Source organism: Anolis sagrei, chromosome X, assembly GCF_037176765.1.
Source record: "Anolis sagrei isolate rAnoSag1 chromosome X, rAnoSag1.mat, whole genome shotgun sequence".
Taxonomy (NCBI): Eukaryota; Metazoa; Chordata; class Lepidosauria; order Squamata; family Dactyloidae; genus Anolis; species Anolis sagrei.
This window is the reverse complement of record NC_090034.1, coordinates 24,698,249-24,722,480: the sequence shown is the minus strand read 5'-3', so window position 1 is coordinate 24,722,480 and position 24,232 is coordinate 24,698,249. Positions and strand designations below refer to the sequence as shown.

The 24,232-nt window shown below is 42.2% G+C and overlaps 1 protein-coding gene across 4 annotated transcripts in view; it reads right to left on the bottom strand.

Moving 5' to 3' along the window:
• The window catches only part of MARF1 (meiosis regulator and mRNA stability factor 1), a 46,980-nt gene that overhangs the window by 6,000 nt on the left and 16,748 nt on the right, over positions 1-24,232 (bottom strand). For all 4 annotated transcript variants that reach the window (XM_060786329.2, XM_060786330.2, XM_060786331.2 and 1 more), the window contains 18 exons: positions 23,176-23,348; positions 22,101-22,535; positions 21,196-21,338; positions 20,959-21,117; positions 20,074-20,263; positions 17,728-17,906; positions 16,935-17,015; positions 16,533-16,769; positions 15,048-15,167; positions 14,630-14,805; positions 13,557-13,777; positions 13,136-13,278; positions 6,370-6,503; positions 5,985-6,187; positions 3,849-4,076; positions 1,435-1,665; positions 726-935; positions 42-102 (listed from right to left, as the gene is read on the bottom strand). In XM_060786329.2, coding sequence (XP_060642312.2) covers positions 42-102; positions 726-935; positions 1,435-1,665; positions 3,849-4,076; positions 5,985-6,187; positions 6,370-6,503; positions 13,136-13,278; positions 13,557-13,777; positions 14,630-14,805; positions 15,048-15,167; positions 16,533-16,769; positions 16,935-17,015; positions 17,728-17,906; positions 20,074-20,263; positions 20,959-21,117; positions 21,196-21,338; positions 22,101-22,535; positions 23,176-23,348 — 3,324 coding nt within the window. The remainder of the gene's footprint in view (positions 1-41; positions 103-725; positions 936-1,434; positions 1,666-3,848; positions 4,077-5,984; positions 6,188-6,369; positions 6,504-13,135; positions 13,279-13,556; positions 13,778-14,629; positions 14,806-15,047; positions 15,168-16,532; positions 16,770-16,934; positions 17,016-17,727; positions 17,907-20,073; positions 20,264-20,958; positions 21,118-21,195; positions 21,339-22,100; positions 22,536-23,175; positions 23,349-24,232) is intronic.

Genomic DNA, 24,232 nt, shown 5'->3' with positions numbered 1-24,232 from the left:
ACCCCCAAAACCTGGGTGAATTCTAAACTTTGATTACTTACTTTTCATATCATTCTTTAGGACAACAATCCTCTTATGACCATGACCTTTTATCCACACGACCTAATTAAAAGCAATGAGGACAGCATATTGGAGTAAAATTCTCACAACTTTTATCCCTAGGCATATATCAGCAGAGATTTAAATTAGAGGATTTCTATTTCTATTTTTTGCATACAAACTGAATTTGAGTATAAACCTGCAAAATCCTTCTCTTGACAGTATCTGACTGACTCCAACACTACTAAATATGGAATTCTACAGCATATTTAAATCAAAAGTACTTTTGAAACTGCATACGGGAATTCCAAAAGTAAATATTTTCCCTGACATTAAGTCTAGCCATGTGACGCTGGGGGTGGTGCTCATCTCAATTTCTAAGCCGAAGTCGGCGTTGTCCATGCACACCTCCTAGCTCATGTGGCCAGCATGACTGCATGGAGCGCTTTTACCTTCCCGCCAAAGCGGTACCTATTGATCTACTCACATTTGCATGTTTTTGTTTTGCTAGGTTGGCAGAAGCTGGGCCTGACAGCAGGAGCTCACCCTGCTCACCCAGATTTGAACCGCCAACCTTTCAGTCAGCAGTTCAGCAGCTCAGTGGTTTAACCCACTGCACCACCAGGGGCTCCCTAGGGGAAGTTTAGGATTCAACTTAATTATACTGAAAAAAAACTGTGACAAACCGGCGGAATTGCTCCAAGGAGTTCTTCCACATTACTGCAGCCATATGCTTTAGGGTGCAGTACTTCGCCTGTAAATTTGGTATAGGCTGTTGAAAACTCATGAAGAAAGATCTGTTGGTAGTGATAGGTATGAAGCAAAGACCTCACTTTCTTGGCAAACACATACAGGGTTGTAAGCTTGACATATTCGAACTCCCCATCGATAAAAACCTGTGGGAAAAAACATGTAACTGAACAGACTTCCAACTTTTGTGCATTGATGAATATTCAGGAATATTAATCTAAAAACCACATTGGAGAACCATTGACCAGTCTCCCGTATCCTCTTTTGGGCAAGATAAAGTGAAGAAGTGATTTATGCTTACTTATTTTTGTTATAATGTCTTCTCTTTGCCTAAAGTGACCAAGAGAGTGAACAAAAAAACACTACAAAATGTGTTTGGGAAACTGGGGGGGGGGGGGGGGGTAAGAGAGTTTTGGATTTTCTTTCCTGTAGATGGAAAGCAGCCCACCAAACTCTTACTCACAATTCTCCTGCTTTAACAGTATGCCTAGACTCTGTATTGTTGTTTCTAGCAGCTCTTTTGCTTTTTAAGACAATAGAAACCAAGTCAGCAAGAAATAAATAAATAAATAAATAAATAAATAGGATCTAACACAAAAGGACTGGTATAATGTTTGACTCTGGGTACTAAGTCATTTTCCTTACCTCAATAAAATAAGGCACACTCATCAGGAGATCAGTAAACGTCATGAAGCCATATTCGCATGGATTAAGGGGGGAACCTTGTGTGTTTTCATATCGCCTTTTAAGCTCTTCAACAGAAATAAACGTGGCATCATCCAAGGTCATAAGAAGCACCAGAAGTTGGGCCGTTAAGGTCCGGAGAGATTTTTTATTTATAAGCTGGAGTTGTTTGCCAGATTCTGTTTCAACAACCTGAGGGAGTGTGATTAACAAGAGAAAAGTCTCAAATAGACCAATATGTAAAAGGGAAAGCCACTCGAGGCAGATACCAGCAACACACTGATGACCTATAAGGATATTTCACAGAGAGAGGTTAAGAACCAAATCACCCAAAGAATCACCTCCTCTCACAACTTTGCAGTTTTAGGGGTGTTAACTTTGTATACAAAACAGTGCTCTGGGCCTGCACAGATTACTCAACTGTGTGATTCACAGAGGTCACAAAGAAGATACATATCTAAACCATGTGATTATACAATTCTTTGATGATACTAAGACTTATAAAGGGCTCAAACTCAGTAGTCAAAGGTCATATCGTATAGCATATCCTTCTCCCTTAATCCATATTCAGTTGGGTGACCCTTGGCGTTCATATATTGTTAGTATTCTCTAACACCCCTTCATTGTGGAAGGGTAAGGAATGTGAAGAGCCTTTTGCCACACACTCCCACTGAACGGAGGCAGTTGCTACTTGTGCTGTTGCACCCAAGCTGCTCTAAATGTCTCTTTAGCATTAACATGTCCTAACTTTCTGTCAGCTTTGGGGGTGTTTGAGCAAGAGACCCCATAGAATCAATGTCCACGCTATTGCTTTCACAAAATGGTAACGATTTATCAATTGGTCTTGGGTTTATCTCCACCCAGGCACTAACTTGATTTCCCCACAACAAAATCTATATTTAAAATGTAAAGGGTAACTGCCAGTCTTGGAAGATTTCTGAGGAGAATACGTGACGCTTTTCCTTGCTTGCTGTCTCTTGTATAGAGGCCTTTGGGGTGCCCAATGCCCAAGGCGTTCATTAGTTATTGGTTAACTAATTATTGGTTTCGAAATTAACTTGAAATGGCGTGTCCAAGTTTGGACCTCACTGGGGCCAACTGCAGACATGTCTTGCTTCCAAGATTTTCTGGTAGTCCATGATATAAATGGCTCCCTTTCCTCAGGCAAAGGGGTGGACAAAATGGCTGTCACAAACCTGGAAGGGCTTTCTTAAACTCCGCCCTCATAAAACTAACATAAAGGTGACTACCGTATATTCCGGTGTATAAGACGACTGGGCGTATAAGACGACCCGCAACTCTTCCAGTTAAAATATAGAGTTAGGGATATATTCGCCGTAGAAGACTACCCCTCTTCCAACACACACCAAATAAAAATTTAAAAAGCATCAGATTTGATTTCAATATGGTAATTTTCCTATTACTGTACCTCCTTCTCTGCCTGTCAGATCTCGCACATGCGCACCTGCACCGCTTCACTGTAGTCTTCAGAAGCGAGATCTGAGAGACAGAGGAGGTATGGTAATAGGATACAAGGAAGGGCCAGACAGGTAAAATAGTTGTGTTTTTCTGGGCCCAGAGCCACTCTATCTCTGTTTTCCATACCCTGGAAGCCTGCAGCTTGCTCCGCCTTTCACTTACACCTTCCCGGTGAGGTGCCCCTTCAGCTCACCATCAGGACCGCATTAAGTCCACGAATCCTGATGAATGGATTTTCTTCTACTGTACTTGTACAGCGTCGCCCTTAATGCTTTCATACAGTCATTGCATATGGCAGGGACACGGCCATTGCCATTTTTGAGATTCCCCCACCATATGCGGCAACCACAGATTCTCCAATCCGATTGGAAGTTTCAGCACCCGCTCTATAAGACGACTCCCGTGTATAAGACTACTCTCGCGTATATGACGGCCCTTGACTTTTGAGAAGATTTTCTTGGGTTAAAAAGTAGTCTTTTACACCAGAATATATGGTACTTTAAAATTATGGGTGAGAGAGCCTGACAAAAGGAACTGGAACTCGAGGCCATAGTGCATCCTCGAGGCCATAGTATTGCTCCTTAAAATAAATTCCTAGTTTACTATTTTGTCCATTTTCACATTTGGGGGTTTCTATGACAATCCCATTATATTGAGAAGCAATCTGGAGGACATGATTTCTCAAGAGGTTCAAAGATAGTCCAGTGTTTATTGCCCTAGGCTGAATATTCATTTGGCCTTCAGGACAGACAAAAACATTAGTACCTTACATTGACCAGTCATTAAGATGCCATTATTTGTCTCATCCCAATCTGATATACAGATTGATTTCAACATCATCTTCCCTCATCAGATCCATCACTCTGTCCTTTCTATGTATCATACCCAAAACTTACCCTGATAACATGACAAAGTTTTTGTATTAAAGCTGGAACAGAGCAAACATCATAGTCTTGGAGACGCAATGGGTAGCCAAACGTTTTAGCATATTCGGTGAGCACATCTGTCATCATAAGGCATTTATCTTTTTGTGATCGGAGCAATTTAACAAACTGAGCAGCTAAAGCTTTGAGTTGTTCTACATCAGTTAGTGTCAGGATCTTCTCTTCTCCACATTCCAGTACCTGAGAGAAAAATCAGTGTAGTTAATGAAGTTAGATGATGTAGTTACTGGAGAAGGCAGTATCAAATGTCATACTAGAAATATCTGTTTTAGGGTTAAAAGATTAAGGCTGAGGAAGCACATTTTAACATCCCTTCCATGAAATTTGTCATACGTAGTGCAAAAGTACTTCTATTTTTCTGGAGGACTGCTTCTTTCCTTCTTTCTCCAAAGGAAAAGCAGCTGACAAAATCTGATGAAATGGATTTCCTTGGAGGAAGGAGGGAAGACCCGAGTTCCAGAGACCTCAATTTCATAATATTTAAACTGCTTTGCCTTTGAAGAAAGAAAAGGAGGAAGGAAGCAAGAAAGCAAGCAAGTAAACAAGGGGAATCAGCTCCAAATGGCTCTTCAACTATTACGCAAGGAACACAAAAATACCAATTTTGGTACCCCAAAAATGTGGGTGCAACTATTTCATCACATATCCTAGTGATGACTACAGGCCAAAGGATACTCCATCACAGACATCAGAAGAGCTGCAAGACCAAGAACAAGCCACAAGAGAAAAAGACAAAGATCCACCCAGAGAAAAAGGGTTCTTAGCATACATCAAGAGAACCACTGACCCCATTGGGAAGCTGATGAAGAAACACAAAATACAAACAAATCTACAGGCTGACTAAGAAAATCCAAAGACAAGAGGGATCCTCTCATCTCTGCAGGAATTCACTGTATACCATGAAGCTGTGGACAAGTCTACATAGGAACCACCAAACACAGCAGCACTGCCAAGTCACAAATCAAGGGACATGAAAGGCACTGCAGACTAATTCAATCAGAGAAGTCAGCTGTAGCAGAGGACCTGATGACCCAACCTGGACAGAGCATATTATTTGAGAACACAGAAATGCTGGACCACTCTAACAACCACCAGGTCAGACTACACAGAAAAGACATTGAAATCCACAAGCATGTGAAAAATTTCAACAGAAAAAAGGAAAGCATGAAAATGAACAAAATCTAGCTCCCAGTATGAAAAAAAACCTCTAAAATCAGGACAGTAAATAAACAAAAACACAAAAAACAGGGAAATCCCAGACAAGAATCAATTAGGGCCAGCTAACACCTCCCAACAAAGGATCTCCAGGCACGAAGCAGCCAGGCTTTGAAGCTGCAAGACCATTCAATGCTAATCAAGCTGGCCAACTGCAACATTCACACTTGCCTCCAACAGACAAGAGTTCTTTCTCCTACCCTGGACATTCCACAGATAGATAAACCTCACTTGCCTAGTTTCCAAAAGACCTCTCAACCTCTGAGGATGCCTGTTATAGATGTGGGATGTCAGGAGATAATACTTCTGGAACAGCCCGGAACACTCACAGGAACCCAGTGATTCTGGCCATGAAAGCCTTTGACAACACACTTTGTTGTTGTGTTGTTCGTTTGTTCAGTCGTTTCCGACCTCATGGACCAGCCCATGCCAGAGCTCCCTGTTGGCCGTCACCTCCCCCAGCTCCTTCAGAGTCAAACCAGTCACTTCAAGGATGCCATCCATCCATCTTGCCCTTGGTCGGCCCCTCTTCCTTTTTCGCAGCATAATTGTCTTCTCTAAGCTTTCCTGTCTCCTCATGATGTGGCTATGAAAGCCTTCGACAACACACTAGTGGTGACTATTATGCGATGAAATACTGAATAAGAATCACAGGTTAAGACCATCTGGAGGCTATCTAGTTGCTTAATTGTGTATTTCGATTTGAAATGCTGACATTTTAAAATTGTCCAGTGCCAGTCACTATGAAGACTGCAAAGAACTTGTAGTCAAAGTAAGGACTTTTCAGAATTCTAACAAGTTTCCTCAAGAGGTGAATGAAACTCTCTGGGGCCGCCAACTTTCTCTTTGTACCACAGAATACCTGCATCCTACCTGCAAGACATCTGGTATGGCTTCGAAAAGGTCAAGTAATTTGGTGAATCCATAGTAGGCAAGTTTGCACTGCCGCCCAAAGTGATGGTGGTAGGATGGGATGAATTTGTTGAAAGACATCCGAAAATAGGGCTGGTGGCGAAGGAGATCAACAACATCCTTGGAGAACTGCTTTGTTCTTTCAATTTCTTCCTTGGTACGTTCTAGGAAAAGTGAAGAAATGTGAGACTGAGGACTTGCAGAGAGAAAGAAAGACAAAATTAGATGACTATTTAGATGGCTAAAAACTACAAAACTTGCTCACGGGACCAGTGTGCCAAGTATCAGTATGCAGCTATGATTTACAGAATAAAACAGCTTGGAGTCCTTTAAAATGAGGACATACCTCTCTTCGGAATGCAAATGACCATTTCATTATCTTGCTGAGACAAACAGATTGTTGTGTCTGGGATTTCTGATATGAGATCCGCTAGCTCACACACTCCATATTCAGTTACATCCCAGTCCTTTGAGAAACACCTAGAAGTTTGAGGGTGAAATGGGTTGAAAAAGCAGATTATTGATGTTGAAGAGTTTGTTTAAATTAATCTAAATAAAAAAACATACAAAACACCACAAAAGGAAAGTCTGCTTCACAGCTAGCACCTCCACAAAAAGATCAATGTTCTTCCTTCTGCAGTGATGGAAAGCAGCTTTATGAGTGTCCCATGTTGTGTGATTTTCCGGGAAACTGAAACACATTTATACATAAAGCTCAAAAAGGGAGGTAGTTTGGAGCCAAATTATTTTTCGCTTTTGTATCCTTGGCAATTTGTTTTCTACTGAAATATAAAATTTCTTTCATAATCTGTAGCAAAAATATGACATTATGTAATTAAGAGTTCACAAGCTTATCTGAATACAGCAGTTTACTCTTTGATTATAGGTGTGCATACTGTGTCCTCTCTTTAAAGGATTAGATTCAAAGTAAAAAATCTCAATACAAGGAGCAAATGCCATTCTGGTCTCCAGAATTTTTTGATCATCTGTAGGACTCATGGAAAAATTTGTGGCAAGCAATGTCATTTGTAAACCAAATTAAAGCATTTGCACCTTGGTTTAAAAGAACAATCAACAGAGTAACAGCATCCCATCTTTACTGCTGCTGGCGTTAAAAGTTTCAAAATCAGGCACTTTCCTTGCAAGACAGGGTGCCTTTGAATGGCTGCCCTTTCAAGAGTTTTGACTTTGGAGATAAGAAAGTTGCATTTCCCACTACTGCAGGAAATATAGGTTGCTTACCTGTAACCGTATTTCTTCGAGTGTACGTCTGTGAAATTAGCACCTATGGGTTCTATCTCGCGTATGCGCAGCATTTCGGAAATATACTAGTTAAAAAAAAAGTCTTTTAGAATGAGAAGAATGGCCCGCCCATCGCTCCCCCTCCCCCCCCCCGCTCCGTATATAGCCAGCAGGCGTGGCTTCTTGCCAGTTTCCTAGCGCCAAAGAGGAACCAGGTAAAGGCATGACTAGCGGGGAGGACGGGCGGGTTGTGCTAATTTCACAGACGTACACTCGAAGAAATACGGTTACAGGTAAGCAACCTATATTTATTCTTCGTGTCGTCTGTGAAATAAGCACCTATGGGTGAATAGCAAGTTAACTGACCTTGGAGGAGGGTCATGCCACACAGGAGAAGAGCACGGCTCTGCCAAAAGCGGCGTCCTTTTTGGCTAGGATGTCCAGCTTGTAGTGAGAGGCAAACGTGGAAGGATTGGCCCACGTCGCTGCTTTGCAAATCTGGTCAAGAGGAACTCCTCTAAGAAAAGCTTGTGAGGTTGAAACTGAGCGGGTCGAGTGAGCCCAGACATGGGAAGGAAGCTCTTTGCCCGCCAACTGGTAAGCCAGACGGATCGTAGAAACAATCCAGGAGGCAAGGCCTTGGGATGATATAGGGAGGCCCAGAACGTCTTCTCTATACTTTAAAAAGAGCTTAGGGGATTTCCTGTAATTAGCTGTCCTATGAATGTAAAAGGACAGTGCTCGTTTCACGTCCAGCGAGTGTAATGCCAATTCAAGTGGAGAGGATGGATTAGGAAAAAAGGAAGGCAAAACAATGTCCTGAGACAAATGAAAACGGGAGACTACCTTAGGGAGGAAAGTGACATCGGTGCGGAGAACGACCTTATCTTCATGGAAACGAATATAAGGTGGGTCTGCGCGGAGAGCTGCTAGCTCACTGGACCTCCTAGCAGATGTGATGGCTACAAGGAATAGCGTTTTCCATGATAGGTGAGATATATGGCACGATGCCATAGGTTCGAAAGGGGGTTTCGAAAGTTGTGACAAAACTAATTCTAAACTCCATGGCGGAGAAGGTGGAGATATAGGGGGATGAACATTTTTATAACCTTTGAGAAACAACTGGATCAAGTGATCCTGAAAAAGGGACGGCAAACCTGCTTTCTTCCTAAAGTGGGAAAGGGCAGCTAAATAACATTTAACAGAGGAGAGGGAAAAACCCTTGTTGGAGAGTTGAACTAGGAAGTCGAGGATGACAGGGGTAGGGGCTTGGATAGGGTCGTGGCCAGCTGACTGAGAGTAAGCCTTAAAGAGAGACCACTTATAGGTGTATGACCTCTGTGTAGTTGGTTTATGGGCTGCTAGTATGATACGGGAGGCTTCTGTAGAGATCCCTAATGAGGCTTGATCCTCCACGCCGTGAGGTGGAGGGACTGCAGGTCCGGGTGGAGAACGAGGCCGTTTTCCACTGTGAGAAGGTCTGGAGTGGGCTTGAGGCGGAGGAAGTCTCCCCGGGAGAGAAGGAGGAGGGTGGCAAACCAGTGTTGCCGGGGCCACCATGGGGCGATCAGGATGCAGTTTGAGTTGTCCTGAATAATTTTCGCTATTACTGGAGAGAGGAGGGGGAGGGGGGGAACAAGTAGATGAGGCCGGGGGACCACTGGAAGAGGAAGGCATCCCCGAGACAGCCTGGGGATGCGTGAGGGTGGAGTCTTGCGCAAAACAGGCGGCAGTGGGTGTTTGCCGGTGAGGCAAGCATGTCTATTGATGGTTTGCCCCATTTGAGAGTGAGGGAGTTGAATTCCCTTGGATGGAGTTGCCACTCGTGATTGTTTTTCAGAGATCTGCTGAGGGAGTCGGCAAGGGTGTTTTCTTGGCCCGGGAGATGAATAGCCGTGAGGAGGATGTTGTTTTGAATGCACCATTCCCAAATGCGTATGGAGATGGGGAGAAGTGTTTGTGAACGTGTTCCTCCCTGTTTGTTGAGATAATATTTCACTGTTGTGTTGTCCGTGACTATTTGAATTGTGCGGTTGGAGATGATTCGGGAGAAGGCCCGGAGGGCTTTCTCCACCGCTATGAGTTCTAGTGCGTTGATGTGAAGTTTCTGCTCGAGAGGGGACCAGTGTCCGCTCACCCTGAAACCCTTGAGATGCGCTCCCCAACTGGAGTTGGAGGCATCAGTTGTGAGGGACATGGAGGGGCGGGGTTGGTTGAAGGGCATCCCCAGACCCACATTGGATTCCTTTGTCCACCATGAGAGGGACTGGAGGACGGAGTTTGGTAGGTGGAGCATCCGGGATTGAGGGTCCGTGAGGGGGTTGAAGGAACGGATGAACCAGTTTTGAAGCGGTCGCATCCGGAGGCGTGCGAATGGGGTGACATTTGTGGTAGAGGACATGTGGCCAAGGATGGATTGGATGGCCCAGGCAGACGCAGAGCGAGAACGTAGGAGGTTTGAAATGGCTGTCTGCAACTTGGAGAAGCGGTCCTCTGGGAGGAAGGCTTTCTGGATGGTGGAGTCTATGATGGCTCCTATGAACTGGATACGCTGTGTAGGAGTCAGCTGAGATTTCTCTTGGTTTACCACCAGGCCCAGGGTCTGTAAGAGAGACAAAGTGTATTGAACATCAGTAGAGAGTTGAGACTGGGATGGAGCATTCAACATCCAGTCATCCAGGTACTGAAAAGTCGTGATGCCTTGTTGGCGGAGGTGGGCCGCTATAACGGACATACATTTGGTAAACACCCTGGGGGCCGTACACAATCCGAACGGGAGCACATTAAAACAATAGTAATTTTGTTGTATAGCAAAACACAAAAACCTACGGTGTGTCTGCCTAATGGATACGTGGAAGTACGCATCTCGTAGGTCAATAGTGGCTAGCCAGGAGTCCTTTGGGATAAAGGGGAGGATGGAGGGCAGAGTAAGCATACGGAATTTTCGTGGAATGATGAACGTATTAATTTGACGGAGGTCAAGGATGGGGCGGAGGCCACCATCCCTCTTATCCACCAGAAAGTAGCGAGAGAAAAAGCATGAGAATGCTTCCTGGGGAGGTACAGGGGAAATAGCTCCTTTATGGAGTAGGGTGCTTACTTCCTCCCAAATGGTGGAGGATGGAGGAGTGAGAAGGATGTTACCCACAGGGGGGTAGGAAAAAAATTCTATGGCATAACCCCTGTTAACAATGTCAAGGATCCAGGTGTCCGTAGTAATCAGTTGCCAGGCATGAAGGAATTGGTGTAGTCTGTCTAAAAAAATGAGTGGTAGGGTGTCATGGTGGGGAGGGGGGGGGTTGAGGGACGTGAGGAGTGCTAAAAACGTCGCTTATTGTTGGATGTGGACCTAAGACCACGATACTGACCCCTAGCAGGAAGAAGAGGTCTCCTGGTGGCTGGAGAGGAGGGATATGGGCGGTAGCGTCCTCTGTAGAAGGGTGAACTGTAAGGCCTGTTGTAGAATTGCGGGCGGTGGTAATATGGTTGCCATCGCTGGCGTTGATAAGGGTAAGGTTGTTGGTCATATTTATGAACAGTTTGTTTCATCTCATGTGAGTGTTTCAGTTGGGAACCTGTTTCTGGATTGAATAACCCCGCTTCATCCATAGGTAGGTCCTCTATCAGCGTGCGCGCTGATTGGGAGAGAATTGCTGCCCTCAGCCAGGCATGGCGGCGTAAGGCCACGGAGCCAGCAATGAGTTTGCCAGATGTATCAGCAGTGGTTTTTGCCAGGTCTTTTTGAAGTTTTGACAAGAGAAGGGCCTCTTGTTTGAGGGCTGTAGCCATAGGTTGCTCCTCTGGGGGCAGGAGGTCAAGATATGGGGAAATCTTGTTCCATAAACATGTTTGGTATACGCTCATATAGACTCCGTAGTGGGCCATGCGAGCAAAGAGGCATGCTGAGGAGTAGAATTTTTTGGCCATGGTATCAAGCTTCCTCCCTTCTTTGTCAGAGGGAGAGGCTTGGTTTCTTTGAATGGGTTTTGGTTGAGCATCAGTTACCACAGAGTTTGCTTTGGGCATTTTAGACAGCCATGAGGCAGAGGTAAGGTCAATACGGTATAGGTTTTCTGCTCTCTTAGGGGTCGCTGGAACCAGGGCTGGAGCGATCCCTGTATTTTTTAGAATTTTGAGAAGGTAAGGTAAGGTGGGAAGGATGGTGGCTGAAGGGGTTTGTTGTTCTGAGGAGGTGAAGCATGGGTCCTGAACTGTGTCAGAAGGTTCAGGCGTGGCAAGATTCAGTGTTCTGGAGAGGCGAATCAGCAAGGCTGAAAACTTTTTAAAATCCTCTGATTGTAAATGAGAAGGGTCTGTGTCAGCCTGCGTCTCAGGGAGTTCAGGTGTGCCATCATTAGACTCGATATCTATGGTCTCGGGGTCTAAAGGGGGAAGAGTAGAGGGGTCCTGAGGGGGAGGATCTTCCTGAGGTATGGTTGGTGTAGGCGGTGGGCGAGAGAGTGTAGCTGTGGGAGGTGCCCGGGGGGGCTGGGGGTAGGGATGTTCAGGGGCATAATCAGATGGAGTATATCCTTTGAAATGTTCAGGGTGGGGAGGATAATAGAAAGGGTAGATAGGGTAAGGAGGGGGGTAGGGTGGGTATGGATAGTCTTGGTATCCCTGGAACTGATCAGGAGGAAGAATGTGAGAGTGTTTGGGAGCTGGAGCAGGCTGGCTGCGATAGGGCTCCAAAGGAGAGGGGGAGCGGTGCCGGAGACGCGATGAGCGAGCGAGAGGCAATGGATTGTGAGGAGGAGTTTGTTGCGGAACCGGGGAAGGCTCATGAGCAGAGGAGGGGGGGGGGGAGATGATTGGGAAGGGGGGAGGATAGAAGGAGACACTGGGGAATCCATAAGGGGCTCACTCTGTAGGTGAGAATCTGGGTCCATTAGCTCCAATGGGGGAAGATGGTGAGGCTCCTCCATGTGGAGCAGAGTTGGAAGAGGCTCTTGCATGTGGAGCATGGAACCGGGAGAAGGATCCATTGGCTTCAGAGAAGGAGGGCTCAAGGGCTGTGTGCCAGTGAGTTGCCGTCCCTTTTTTTGCTTAGTTAGTTTCTCTTTCGATTTCAATGGTTTAGTGATCTGTTTGGAAGTTTTAGCCTTTTTTCTCGGCGGTTCCGCAGGGGAGACCATTGCCGAAGGAGAGGCTTGCCTTTCCCCCACAAGAGGGGAGGGAGGCTGGAGAAGCTCCTGAGAGGAGGAGGGGTGAGCAGCGGCATTTGCGGACGCTTGGGGAGCGAGCGCGCGCTCATAAAGGAGCGCTTTAAGTCTGGCGTCTCTCCCTTTACGAGCTCTGGTGGTAAAAGCCAGACAAATATCACATGTTTGGGGGTTGTGGGATTCCCCCAAACAGAGAAGGCATTTAGAGTGCCTGTCCGCTTCAGGGAGCGTCGCTCCGCAGGCGGAGCAATTTTTAAAGCAGAGAGAAGACATATCAGGCCTGGAAAAGGGAGAAGGCAGAAGGAGGGTCACAAAACGGTCTGTTGGTCAGGATTGGAGAAAGGTGGTCGTCGGTAATCAGAAGATGGTCAAAAGTCCGTAAGAAGCGAGAAGAAAAACCGAGGGATGCTGCTAGCTTGGCGCGGAAAAGGAAACTGGCAAGAAGCCACGCCTGCTGGCTATATACGGAGCGGGGGGGAGGGGGAGCGATGGGCGGGCCATTCTTCTCATTCTAAAAGACTTTTTTTTTAACTAGTATATTTCCGAAATGCTGCGCATGCGCGAGATAGAACCCACAGGTGCTTATTTTACAGACGACACGAAGAATAAAAACGATTCCATGGGGCCTTCAAACATCTAATTTAAATATCCAACATTTGACATTAGACATTACAACTATGTACTTGCAACACCTTTTTCTATACTTACCAGTGATATGCTTGCAAGAACTCTCTCACAATAACTTGTTTACTGGCCTGAGATTTGAGGAGCTTAAGCAAGTCTTGAGTAAAACGCTTCACCTGGGCCCGGTGGGTTAACGTCAACAAGCGCTTGGTGCCCATTCCAAGAATCTAAGAGAAAAATAAATCCCAAATTCAATATGTGATGATTTTTCCATGATCATAAGCACCAAGATCACATCTCTTTGCATCTCTCTTTCACTCTTTTGTTCTAAGAGACTTCTGAATCAATTCAATTATAACATCGATTTTCACAATATTCAAAACAAGTTGGAGAATACGGGAGGCACAAAGCTTTACAATTATTATCACACTGGTTTAATTCTGGTTCACCTGTGAAATGAAGGCTTAAAGCTAGTTTTTTGGAAGAAAAAGGCCTAAATACTCACTTGCAACACATGAGGCACAGCTTCCAGTAACTCCATTAACTTGGAATACCCATAATCTGACACACGGCATTGTTTTGCAAAATGATGATGATACGTTGGGATGAATTTACTGACAGGCATGATACATGATGGCTGATTTTTAAGGAGATCTATCACTTCTCTACTGAACTGAATAAGTTGTGGGTTTCCCACAGGACTCTTGGAACGCAGAAGCCAAGGCTCTAGAAAGATAAAGCACATGCTTGCTACAGATATGAAATAATGAGAATAAAAACACTATAGATTTCCAGGCTAAAAATATTAATTAAGATAAAGTGATAAAATAAGAAGGCAAATAGTTATCCAAAGGCAAGCTTGTGTTATAATGAAACAAATACAGGAAAATAATCGGTGAGAGATCCTGATCAGAAAATACTGGCATTTTCAAAAGCCTCTTAGTAGGAAATTTGCCCTCTTTCTCACAATCCCACCTTTGAACAAATGATTTCCTTGGAGATATTGTAAATAAGCATTGTAACTTCTCTCAAGTTTCATCTATGCTGACCATTCAATGTAGTTTGAAGGTAGCTTCAAACTGCAATAGCTAGATAATGAATTCCCACGAAAACATGTGAAAGAAAACACTTAATGTGCCTCAGTTCTATGTGGCTTTGCACTCATCATGCAGGCCCCAAAGTGGGTCCATGATTTCCTGTGTAATCATCTGCACAGTGAAACCACTTTTTTTTCCAATACCAGTTTGAAACTGCATTAAATGGGTCAGTGTAGATGGGGCCCTAGAAAGCCATATGACAATCCGAAATGAAACAAGATGAAACTCCTGGGTTGGGGATGATAACAAGCTACTGAGAAAGAGCAGAAAACAAAAACGGGCTGAAAATATCCAGACATTCAAACCCATTTGCAAACTGTGGCTGCAGTGAAAACTGGCTCCTGTTGCCACCATTCCATTCCAGATAGTATTCTACAGAACACAAATAATTTCTTCCATATAACTGTTTGTGTATTACTGAGATCATAAGCAAGTAGTGAAAAAAAAAAAACAGGGATATATTAAAAAGTTAAACATATACCTGTTGTGGGAGGTGGTGGCTTGTTATGTATCCACTTTACAACTTTGATGCCATTTTGTGCAGTAGCAATATTAACACCAGGAATACAAGTAATGAGATGCTCTAAAGAAACGCCTCCTTGGCCCTCTTGCACCATGTCTAAACTGCTAAATTCTGAGGCATAGCAGTCAGGAAAGCTGTAAAGTAAGCAGAAATACTTATGTTGGGTATTACTATGAACTCCTGTTCTTGTCCATGGAAAAAACAGCTCTTAATTCTTGCTGCTGCTCAGGAGAGGCAAATGATCGCATGGTCTTAACTGACCCAGCAAAAGTGGATTGCTCCTTGTGCCACCCCAATAATTCTGTTCACAGTGTTTATGTGAGAAGTTATTTCACCTAATTCTGCACAGTACATTGCAATTACAGAAATATCTCACCTCAGCAATGGCACTGTCCCTTGATGAGTCTGTAACAAGCTATGAACTTGGGGTGCAAAGGTCTTCAGAGATAAAATCACAAAGGGAACTTTGTAAGAGTCAGGGTCAAAGTCATGTTCACTAGAGTAATAAAGAAAACAACTGTTTAATTTTTTCAAAGAGGATCGAATGCAGAAAACATATACCCAATATACAGTACTGGTTGAGCATCCCATATCTGGAATTTCAAGATCTGAAATATGCCCATGGATACTTGAGATAGTAACACCTTAGCTTTCTGATAGTCCAATGTACACAATCTTTGTGTCATGCACAAAATTATTTAAAGTATTGTATCAAATAATGTTCACAGATTCTGTGTATAAGGTGTACATGAAGCACAAATGAATTTCATGTTTAGGCTTGGGTCCCGTCCCCAAGATATCTCATTATGTACATACATGGAAAGACAGTTATTCCAAAAATCTGAAAACCCAAGCACTTGGTCCCAAGCACATCAGATGAGGGATACTCAACCAGTATAATTATTTGGTACAGAGAGCAAAAAGATAATAGATTATCATATACTGAGACAGACTATAAATCCAGGTAGTTCAGCCTTGTCCAAACTGATTGAATGTAGCTCTCTATCAGCAATAAATACTTCCACTTTTTTTTCATAAATGCAAAAAATAGTGAATTTACACCCATAAAAATTAAAAGCAGTCTCCTGACTTTTATGCATACTTTCAGAAAAAACTTCCAAATATTCCAATACTTAACTCAAATCAGAAAGCTAAATGGCATCAGAGGCTATTTCACAGTAATCAGATAGGAATAAAATGTGCTGGAAAGTTCGGATTTCCATTAAAACACTGCACAGAAACTATGGACTAATGGTTCAAACCTTCCCTGCAGTTCACACCCACCAGACAGTACTTTTTATTTATTATACCCACCAAATAGTACTGATCATGATGTTACATCACTTCCTGTTTCCATTTTGGCCAGGACAAAAAGCACATGGAGCATGCTGTGTGAAATCTGCCCCCAAATCAATCATTTAAAAAAAATGGATTTGGAGAACCTTCAGGATCTGCAAAAGTGGGGCCTGAGCCTCATTTTTTTGTCCTACCCTGGTCTTAAAAACATTAATTAAAATAACTCCACTTAAATGAAGATGTGCTTACAAAACACAATTGCCAGGATCCAGTAATGTATCCTGCTACTTCTGTCAACACTGGAGACCATTCTTTTTTTCCTAAGCTGTCTTCTTCTCTCCTAAATACCGTAAAAACCTACTCTGGAAGGCAAAAAAACTACCTAGAGCAAATATTTGGTGCCACAGACAATGCGGGGGTGGGGGGAGAGGGTCTCAGATCCATTCATGTTGGAAACCTAAGACACTACTGAATCTTGGCCACACAGTAAGAAACCTTAGACATGTTTAATAAAGCACAACATGTTCAGCTCCAGGACCAAATGTAATAATCAAGCACAGCTTACCTGAAGTCATTATTTATGCAGTGCTGCTTACAAATGGGTTCATGATATTCCAGTTCTTCAAATATTATAGGACTACAGTTAGCTGAAGAACCATCATGGGATTGTGAAGATCCCAAAGGGCTCTGTCTAGCTTGACTGCTGGGCAAGAGACAGACAAGTCGACTACTGCCTTGATCACGGACTGCTACAGTGTCGCTTAATCTGTACAAGTCTGACACATTTAATTTATGTCCAAACCTAGCAAAAAATGAGATTTTAAAAAATTAAGTGACGTGCAAGAGATGAAGGAAAGACTCAGGTCTCTCCCAAAATAGTAATTTTAAAAATGCAACAAGTCAACAGAAAAAAAGAAACATTAATTATTTCTTAAAATTAAATTTGGTTTGCAAATTTCAAACTTACTTTTTCTCGTAGATCTCTGTGAACTTGAAAAGGGGCAGGCAACAAGCTGGAGCATCTTGAAGGATGGATATGGCTTCTGCACTGCAAATTAAATAATTGCTCTGTTAGCACAGATTGAATAGTTTAGGATAGCCAAAGTTATCTTCTGCTGCACTTGATCTATGTCTACCTGACTCTTTTTGAAACTAAAACTATAGATTTATCCATAGCAAGGTAACTATTCCCCAAATTGGGACCCTCAGTTGTTTCAGTACTGTGATTATAAATGGCTGGGAACATTTATACTTGAGGGGACACTGGCCTACATGTCCACTCAGAAGGCCATTCTGTTAGAAGCTGTAAGTCTTTAACTTACGCCAACATGTGGAAATGTGTAAGGGAGCCTTCTCGCCTATAGTTATGAGGTGTGGAATACTCCCCTCTTGAAAAATGCACTGATACTTAGGAAAAAGCCTTGTTTTTAAGATTCAGTTGTTATGGACTAGTTTTTCCTCCACTTAATAGTTTTCTGATTATTTTGATTTATTCAAATTGCTTATATTTCTTCAACTGATTTTACCCAACCTGATAACTAATTATGGACAGAATTATTTAAATAGTCCTAACCAGTCCTATAGAGGAAGAAATATGTAATACTTCAAAAACATCCAAAGAACACATACGAAGCCTATTCTATGACAAAACAAAAGCCCTTTATATATACCCTTTCTGAGAACTTTTTCCCAATCACAGACCATCTTCAGCCTTTAGGATTGTCAGGAAATAACATGTTAGGATTTTTTTTTTACCTTACCTAACTAATGCCAGAGATTTATTGGTCGCTCCAGTAGCTAGAGAAACCTGGATCCTCTTGCTGCCGATTTTGCATCTGTGAAGACTGTTGGCAGCAGTAATTGCTTCTTGTAGATTTTCCATTTGAACTAAAGCTTTCAGCTGATAATCAGTATGAGGACTGAGTTCTACAGTCTTTACCTGAAGAGATGAAAACTTTATCAACATATCTGAGTTAAGGAGTATGACCAAAATGCCTAAAATGGATTTGAAACAAGATCATTTCAAAGTCACCACAAGTCGTTTAGTGGTAACACTGCGAGCCACAGAAGCCCCTAACACTTTTTTGTACCAATCGAGTCTTCAGAATCTTAAAATAGCTCCGAACATACACGAAATAATAGAAAGCATACCAGGGTTTTGCCTTTTAACATCAGTCTCATGTGTCAACCGCAAAAACAGGTGACAACACTGAAGTGCAAAATAAAAGTCAAATTTAGCTAACTTCAAGGTTGTGTTTTTGGCTGAAAAGGTGACTGTGCAGCTCACAGCAAGAAGTACTAGTACAAAACACTTTGACTTGGCATTTAAGTTCTTTTTATTATTGTTATGGAAACCTTAGAAAGTTTTATTCAGAGAAGACTAGCTGCTTTGCTCTAGAGATGGAAGGATGTAACTTTCCCAAGGTCTCTGTGTAGGTTTCCTGAGCAGGGATTAAAGCTTGGTCTCCCAAGAGTCCTAACCCAACATGCAAATCAATACCTATAACTACAATAATAGAATCATAGAGTTGTAAGAGACCTCGTGGGCCATCCAGTCCAACCCCTTTCTGCCAAGCAGCAGGAAAATCACATTCAAAGCACCCCAGATAAATGACCATCCAGCCCCTGTTTAAAAGCCTCCAAGGGAGGAGCCTCCACCACACTCAGGGGCAGAGAGTTCCACTGCTGAACGGCTCTTACAGTTAGAAAGTTCTTGCTCATGTTCAAGTGGAATCTCCTTTCTTTCCTCTAGTTTGAAGCCATTGTTCCGTGTCCTAGTCTCCAGGGAAGCAGAAAACAAGCTTGCTCCCCCCTCCCTGTGGCTTTCTCTCACATATTTATACATGGCTATCATATCTCCTCTCAGCCTTCCCTTCTGCAGGCTAAACATGCCCAGCTCTTTAAGCCGCTCCTCATAGGGCTTTGTTCTCCAAACCCTTTGTTCTCCAAACCCTTGATCCAAATCCTCCTCTGGACACATTCTAGCTTATCAACATCTCCCTTCAATTGCAGTGCCCAGAACTGGACACAGTGATTCCAGGTGTGGTCTGTCCAAGGCAGAATAGAGGGGTAGCATGACTTCCCTGGATCTAGGCACTAGACTCCTATTGATGCAGGCCAAAATCCCATTAGTTTTTTTTTTTTTTTTTTTTTTTTTTGCTGCCACATCACATTGTTGGCTCATGTTCACCTTCCTGTCCACAAGGACTCCAAGATCTTTTTCACACATACTGCTGTTGAATCAGGCACTGTCCCCCATTCTGTATATTTGCATTTCATTTTTTTCTGCTTAAGTGGAGTATCTTGCATTTGTCACTTTTGAATTTCATTTGATTAATTTTGGCCCATCTCTCTCATCTGTTAAGATCATTTTGAATTCTGCTCCTGTCTTCTGAAGTATTGGCTATCCCTCCCAATTTGGTGTCGTCTGCAAACTTTATAATCATGCCTTCTAACCCTTCATCTAAGTAATTAACAAAGATGTTGAAAAGAACTGGGCCCATGACAAAATCCTGCTTATGGCACTCCACTTGTCCCTTCTTTTCAGGTTGAAGAGGAAGCATTGGGGAAAATCACCCTCTGGGTTCTGGACTCCTTCTTTATTTTGCTGACAGAGTACACTGGTCAACATACATTTTGGTGCCTCAAATGTTAATCCTGTTTCTGGGTATATTTGACCTGCTGATTCCAAAAATGGCACCAGTTTTCCCCTACCAGCTCTAGCCTTTTAGATACAGAAAATATGCTAGTACAGCAGTCTTATTTGCTCACCCATAAAGAATCATGATAACCATATCTAAGAAACTAGAGCTGTCGCTGTCTATCTAATGCATTTTTTCTGACTCAGTACCCCAAATAATCCCAGGAACAGGCCTAAAAAACAAGACACAAGACTTTGTTTTGTTGGACTGTGTTATACATATACAATCTATTAAATTGTTCTAGATTTCACTCCATAGGTACCATTTCATAACACCTGCCAAATTAAAAATGTGAACATTCACTTAAGTTATTGTACAATCTGGAACAATACTAATGATCTGTTAAAGATAAAGATTTTTAAATAATCTGACAGACACAAGATGAGTAAAGTAATTATTGTTTACCTTCCCATGCCTAGAGAATGTTTCTTGCAAGGTTTGCTGCAGTTCTTTTCTGGACAATCTGTAGTCTAGATTGCTAATTTGAATGTCCACTCCATTTGTGTATGGCTCTAGACATCCTGTATTACCAGTATAATTGATGACATTGAAAGTGAGAGGAGAAGATCTGTTTGAGACATTTGGAGACACACTCCTGATCAAGTAAATGGAAGGAAAGGAGGGAAGTTTAGAATTGATCATTCTATTGCACAGAACACACATATAAAGCCTCTTTGGGGAATTATACTTTCAGATGTACAAATACCTTTCACAATAAAATGGAAAACACTTTCCTCCACATGAAGAGATGCCGCAAATGTCACTGTCTACTATGCTGGCTTTGTAGCATGTATTTCTTGGTTTTCACATTTTTGTTTGCAATTATCATTTTATCCCTCAGATCCACTGATCACAAATTACAGAAGTGCAACTCCAGGTTTGTCTCTGTTATCTTTTAGTTTCTTCCACACAAAGAATTGGTATCATTGGATTCTCAATATAACCCCCTCCCTTGAAAAATACTTCCAAGCATCTCCTTCTTAGACAATATCACAGCATCAGAAATAACTATTCAAATTTATACAATGTGAAAAAGGAATTATCTCACCCTATTCAGTGGGCAATATCTACAGTTCTACTTGGTTTGGAGAGCTGGAGAACTCTCTGGAGCATTTCCTGGCACTACAGAGGGCTATAGCAGAAGAGTGGTAAGAGGAAAGTGCCAATTCTGTGTTGGATTCCAAAATACACAGGGCACTCTTAGCTTCTCTGGACAAGCAAACACACAGGACATTCAAAAATATGCCTGATAATGGAGCCCAAGAGCTTTGGGCTGCAGGAGACATTTACCTTGATGACCAGCAGCTTTGAGACACCAAAACAGGGCTGAGTTGCCTCGATGCACTGAGCATGCTGAACGCAGATGGATAGCTAACTTGGAATACATCGTTCTTCTCTTTTCTCTCTACTAGGGAGTTGCTGACACTCCTTGCTGAAGGTAAATCTTTCCTGTGTTAAAGAAGAACTCATTACTAATTTGTTCTGTGGACGTATTTTGATGACATTTGAATTAGACTCAAGACATACTTCTGATTGTTTTTATGAATGGCTTCGCCTGTTCCGGATTTTTTATGTGCTGGAGATACCGAACTTGACATGGAGTTCTCTTTTAGCTGGTCTTGGCAGTTTTCAGAGTTTTTCAGAGTTTTTGACTCCATACGACACAGTTCCTTCAGGAAAACAAGTAATCAAAGATGAGGCTTATAATAAAATTTATCTGGGTGGTTTACATCCACTCAGCAATTAGTTTTTTAAATAATAAAAAATATTTATAAGGAAGCAGGAAAAGTTTGACCAGAGAATTACTAGTAGGTTTACAGTAAAAACAAAATGGAGGCCTCCTGCACTATACAACAGACTTGTCTGACAATTATAAAAAGAGACAAATCAGTCATGTGGCTCAAACATTTTAAAGTCTTCAAACTCTTTCAAGCAATATCAGTCAGTGAAAGAATTTATCATATTTATTACCAGCAGCAAATGAGATAATGAAGTAGGGAATGCAGAAAGCACTACATCCTACACAACTTTGGTTAAGTGGAAGTTCCATATGCAGCATACAAAAGTCCAGCTCCTGGAATCACATGTCTTTGTTATTTCACTATGATTCTTAAAGTCTATGTGTTAAGTATAAGCTAAACTGATTAATTTTTTCAAAAACTTTTCAAATAACAGTGTTAATTAGGGGTGGGAAGCTGTGGCCCTTCAGTTGTTGTCAAATTGTCATAAGTTCTTGCCTGTGTAGCCAGTGGTCAGAATCCAGTGGTAAGCTGTGTAAGACTGCGAATCAGCAAAATCTAGAGAGCAACAAGTTTCACAGGTCCCACAATTCCTAACAACTAGTAAGCTGGCTGGGATTTCTGGGAGATAAAGTCCAAACTACCTAGAGGAATAAAGCTGAGAATCACTGGCACAAACTATAAAGTCTTTACCTGTAAGCTCTTTACACTTGCGTTCTTTGGAGCTACACCATGTGCCTGAGACCCTTTCCCCACAGTTGTTTTTATGGCAGAAGACTGATCACTTGATTCTCGATTCATGAGGCACAGCTTTGTGTTTTTGTTCATTTTTTTGGGAGACTTCAGTTTGTCTGCTCCTGTCATACTCGCATTCTTGGTTTCAGCCAGTTCTTTGCTTTGAGGTGTAAAGGATACAATAATCCTGTTGCCAAAAACATCTTCATTCTCCATTCGTTTCTGAGCACGCTCAGCACTATCTTGATTCAAGAAGCGGAGGATGGCACTGTTGCCAGAAATAGTCAGGACTTTTCCCCCGCAGTTGTCTGACAAGCGCCGAAGTCTGTAGCAAACACTTTTGCTGTCTCGGTTTGTTGGCAGGTTGTAAACATATAAAAGTGCATGGCATGCCTGATTGAGAAAACAATAAGTTTTAGTAAGCTTCCAGGGGAGCAACACAATCATACCTAGATTTCAACTAGGGTGCTACAACAAAATCAATAGCCTTAGAGACAAATTATGTGTAACAAAACCTAGAGACCTGGTTGGAAAAGATTTTAGTTGAAATATTCACAAACACCACTCATGCCTCTACAATCCATGAGTGGCCTTTGAAGGCAGCATCCTGGTAAAACACAGCTCTCCCAGCAACTCTTCCATCACTGAAAACTGATTCAAAATGAAGAGTTCATCTAATTGGTGTATCAGTTGCCTCTGTAGTACATCAACCTCCTTTCTTCTCCCTTCTACTTCCATCCCTAAATCCATGGGCATTCTCCTTATGTATACACAGCTATACAAATTTGGACTCTCCCATATTTTGTCTTTCAACCTACCAGAATCCATGGTTACAAGAACTGAAGCCCGAAATACCTGGAGAGCTTACAATTTTCCACTTCTGCTATACAGAAATACCCCAGTAAAGCTATGCTTACAAACAGATTAACTTAACAGAAAGGAAACCTGTAATTCTACAATCTGTTCATCTAGATAAAAGCAAAAAAAAAAAAACAACACAAACAAACCCACACAGAGAGAAGAAATCACTTACTGGCTTCTTCACTGGTAATCTTGGAGGTAAATCAGAAATAAATTCTTCAAATCCGATGAGTTCATGAGCATGATGTAAAAGTGCTTCAGAAGCCTGGTTTTTATGCACCAGGATTATGTGGAAACCATGGCGGTGTCTCAAATCACTGATTTCAAGAGCAAAGTTCACATCAGCTGTAAACATAAACACAAGAAAACACAAATCATTTGTTTAACTAGTTTTTGATAGTTTTCTTTACAAATATGAACATGTCAATATTTAAGAAACTCAATATAGGACAGGAACGGTGGTGAGAAACCTTTTCCTTCGCAACTTACAGCTAGACATTGCATTGCCTCCATTAAATTCCTTACAAGTTTCTTTCAAAAGCCAGTTCATGTTTATTCTGGTGAAGCTATCTGGCATCTAAGGCAGGTTGCCTGAAGTCACAATGGGAAATGTAGCTACAGTGACAGAGCCCTGCCATTGCAGCTATGTCTTCCAATGCAGAATCATGACCCATGAAGACAGGTAAAAGACAGGTAAAGAAGGTAAAGGAGGAAAATATCCCCTCTCATCTTAAAAATCTAGTTGGGCGATAAGCTTATTAGGACCAAGTGAAATGTCACAAAAGTTTTAATCTTCTCGATTTTTCCCTCAGATTATATGACAGAAAGCCTTTTGTACCAGCTGACATGATGGAGGAATAGTTTTGTAGCATCCGAGTTCATATAATATTGCCAATTATGGATTTATATTACACTTTAGTGCAATTTTCACACCTCCTATCAGCAGCATGTCTTTTGACAGCAATATCACAAAACCTAATGTTGATTATTATTGCTCTTTAGATCCACTCAAGTCATCATAGACACTTAATGCTGACTCTGTGGCCAAGAAGAAATAAAACAAGACTATTACTATTTGTAAGTTATGATAACTAGTGCAAAAATAGAAAAACATTGTCCAGCTGATCAGATATTGATTTCAACTGTGTAGGGGGGGAAACTATGTTAGAATAACTGGCATAATTCTGAAGTTGGAATATTTAGACTTGTCCAAAACTGAGCAGATTTTT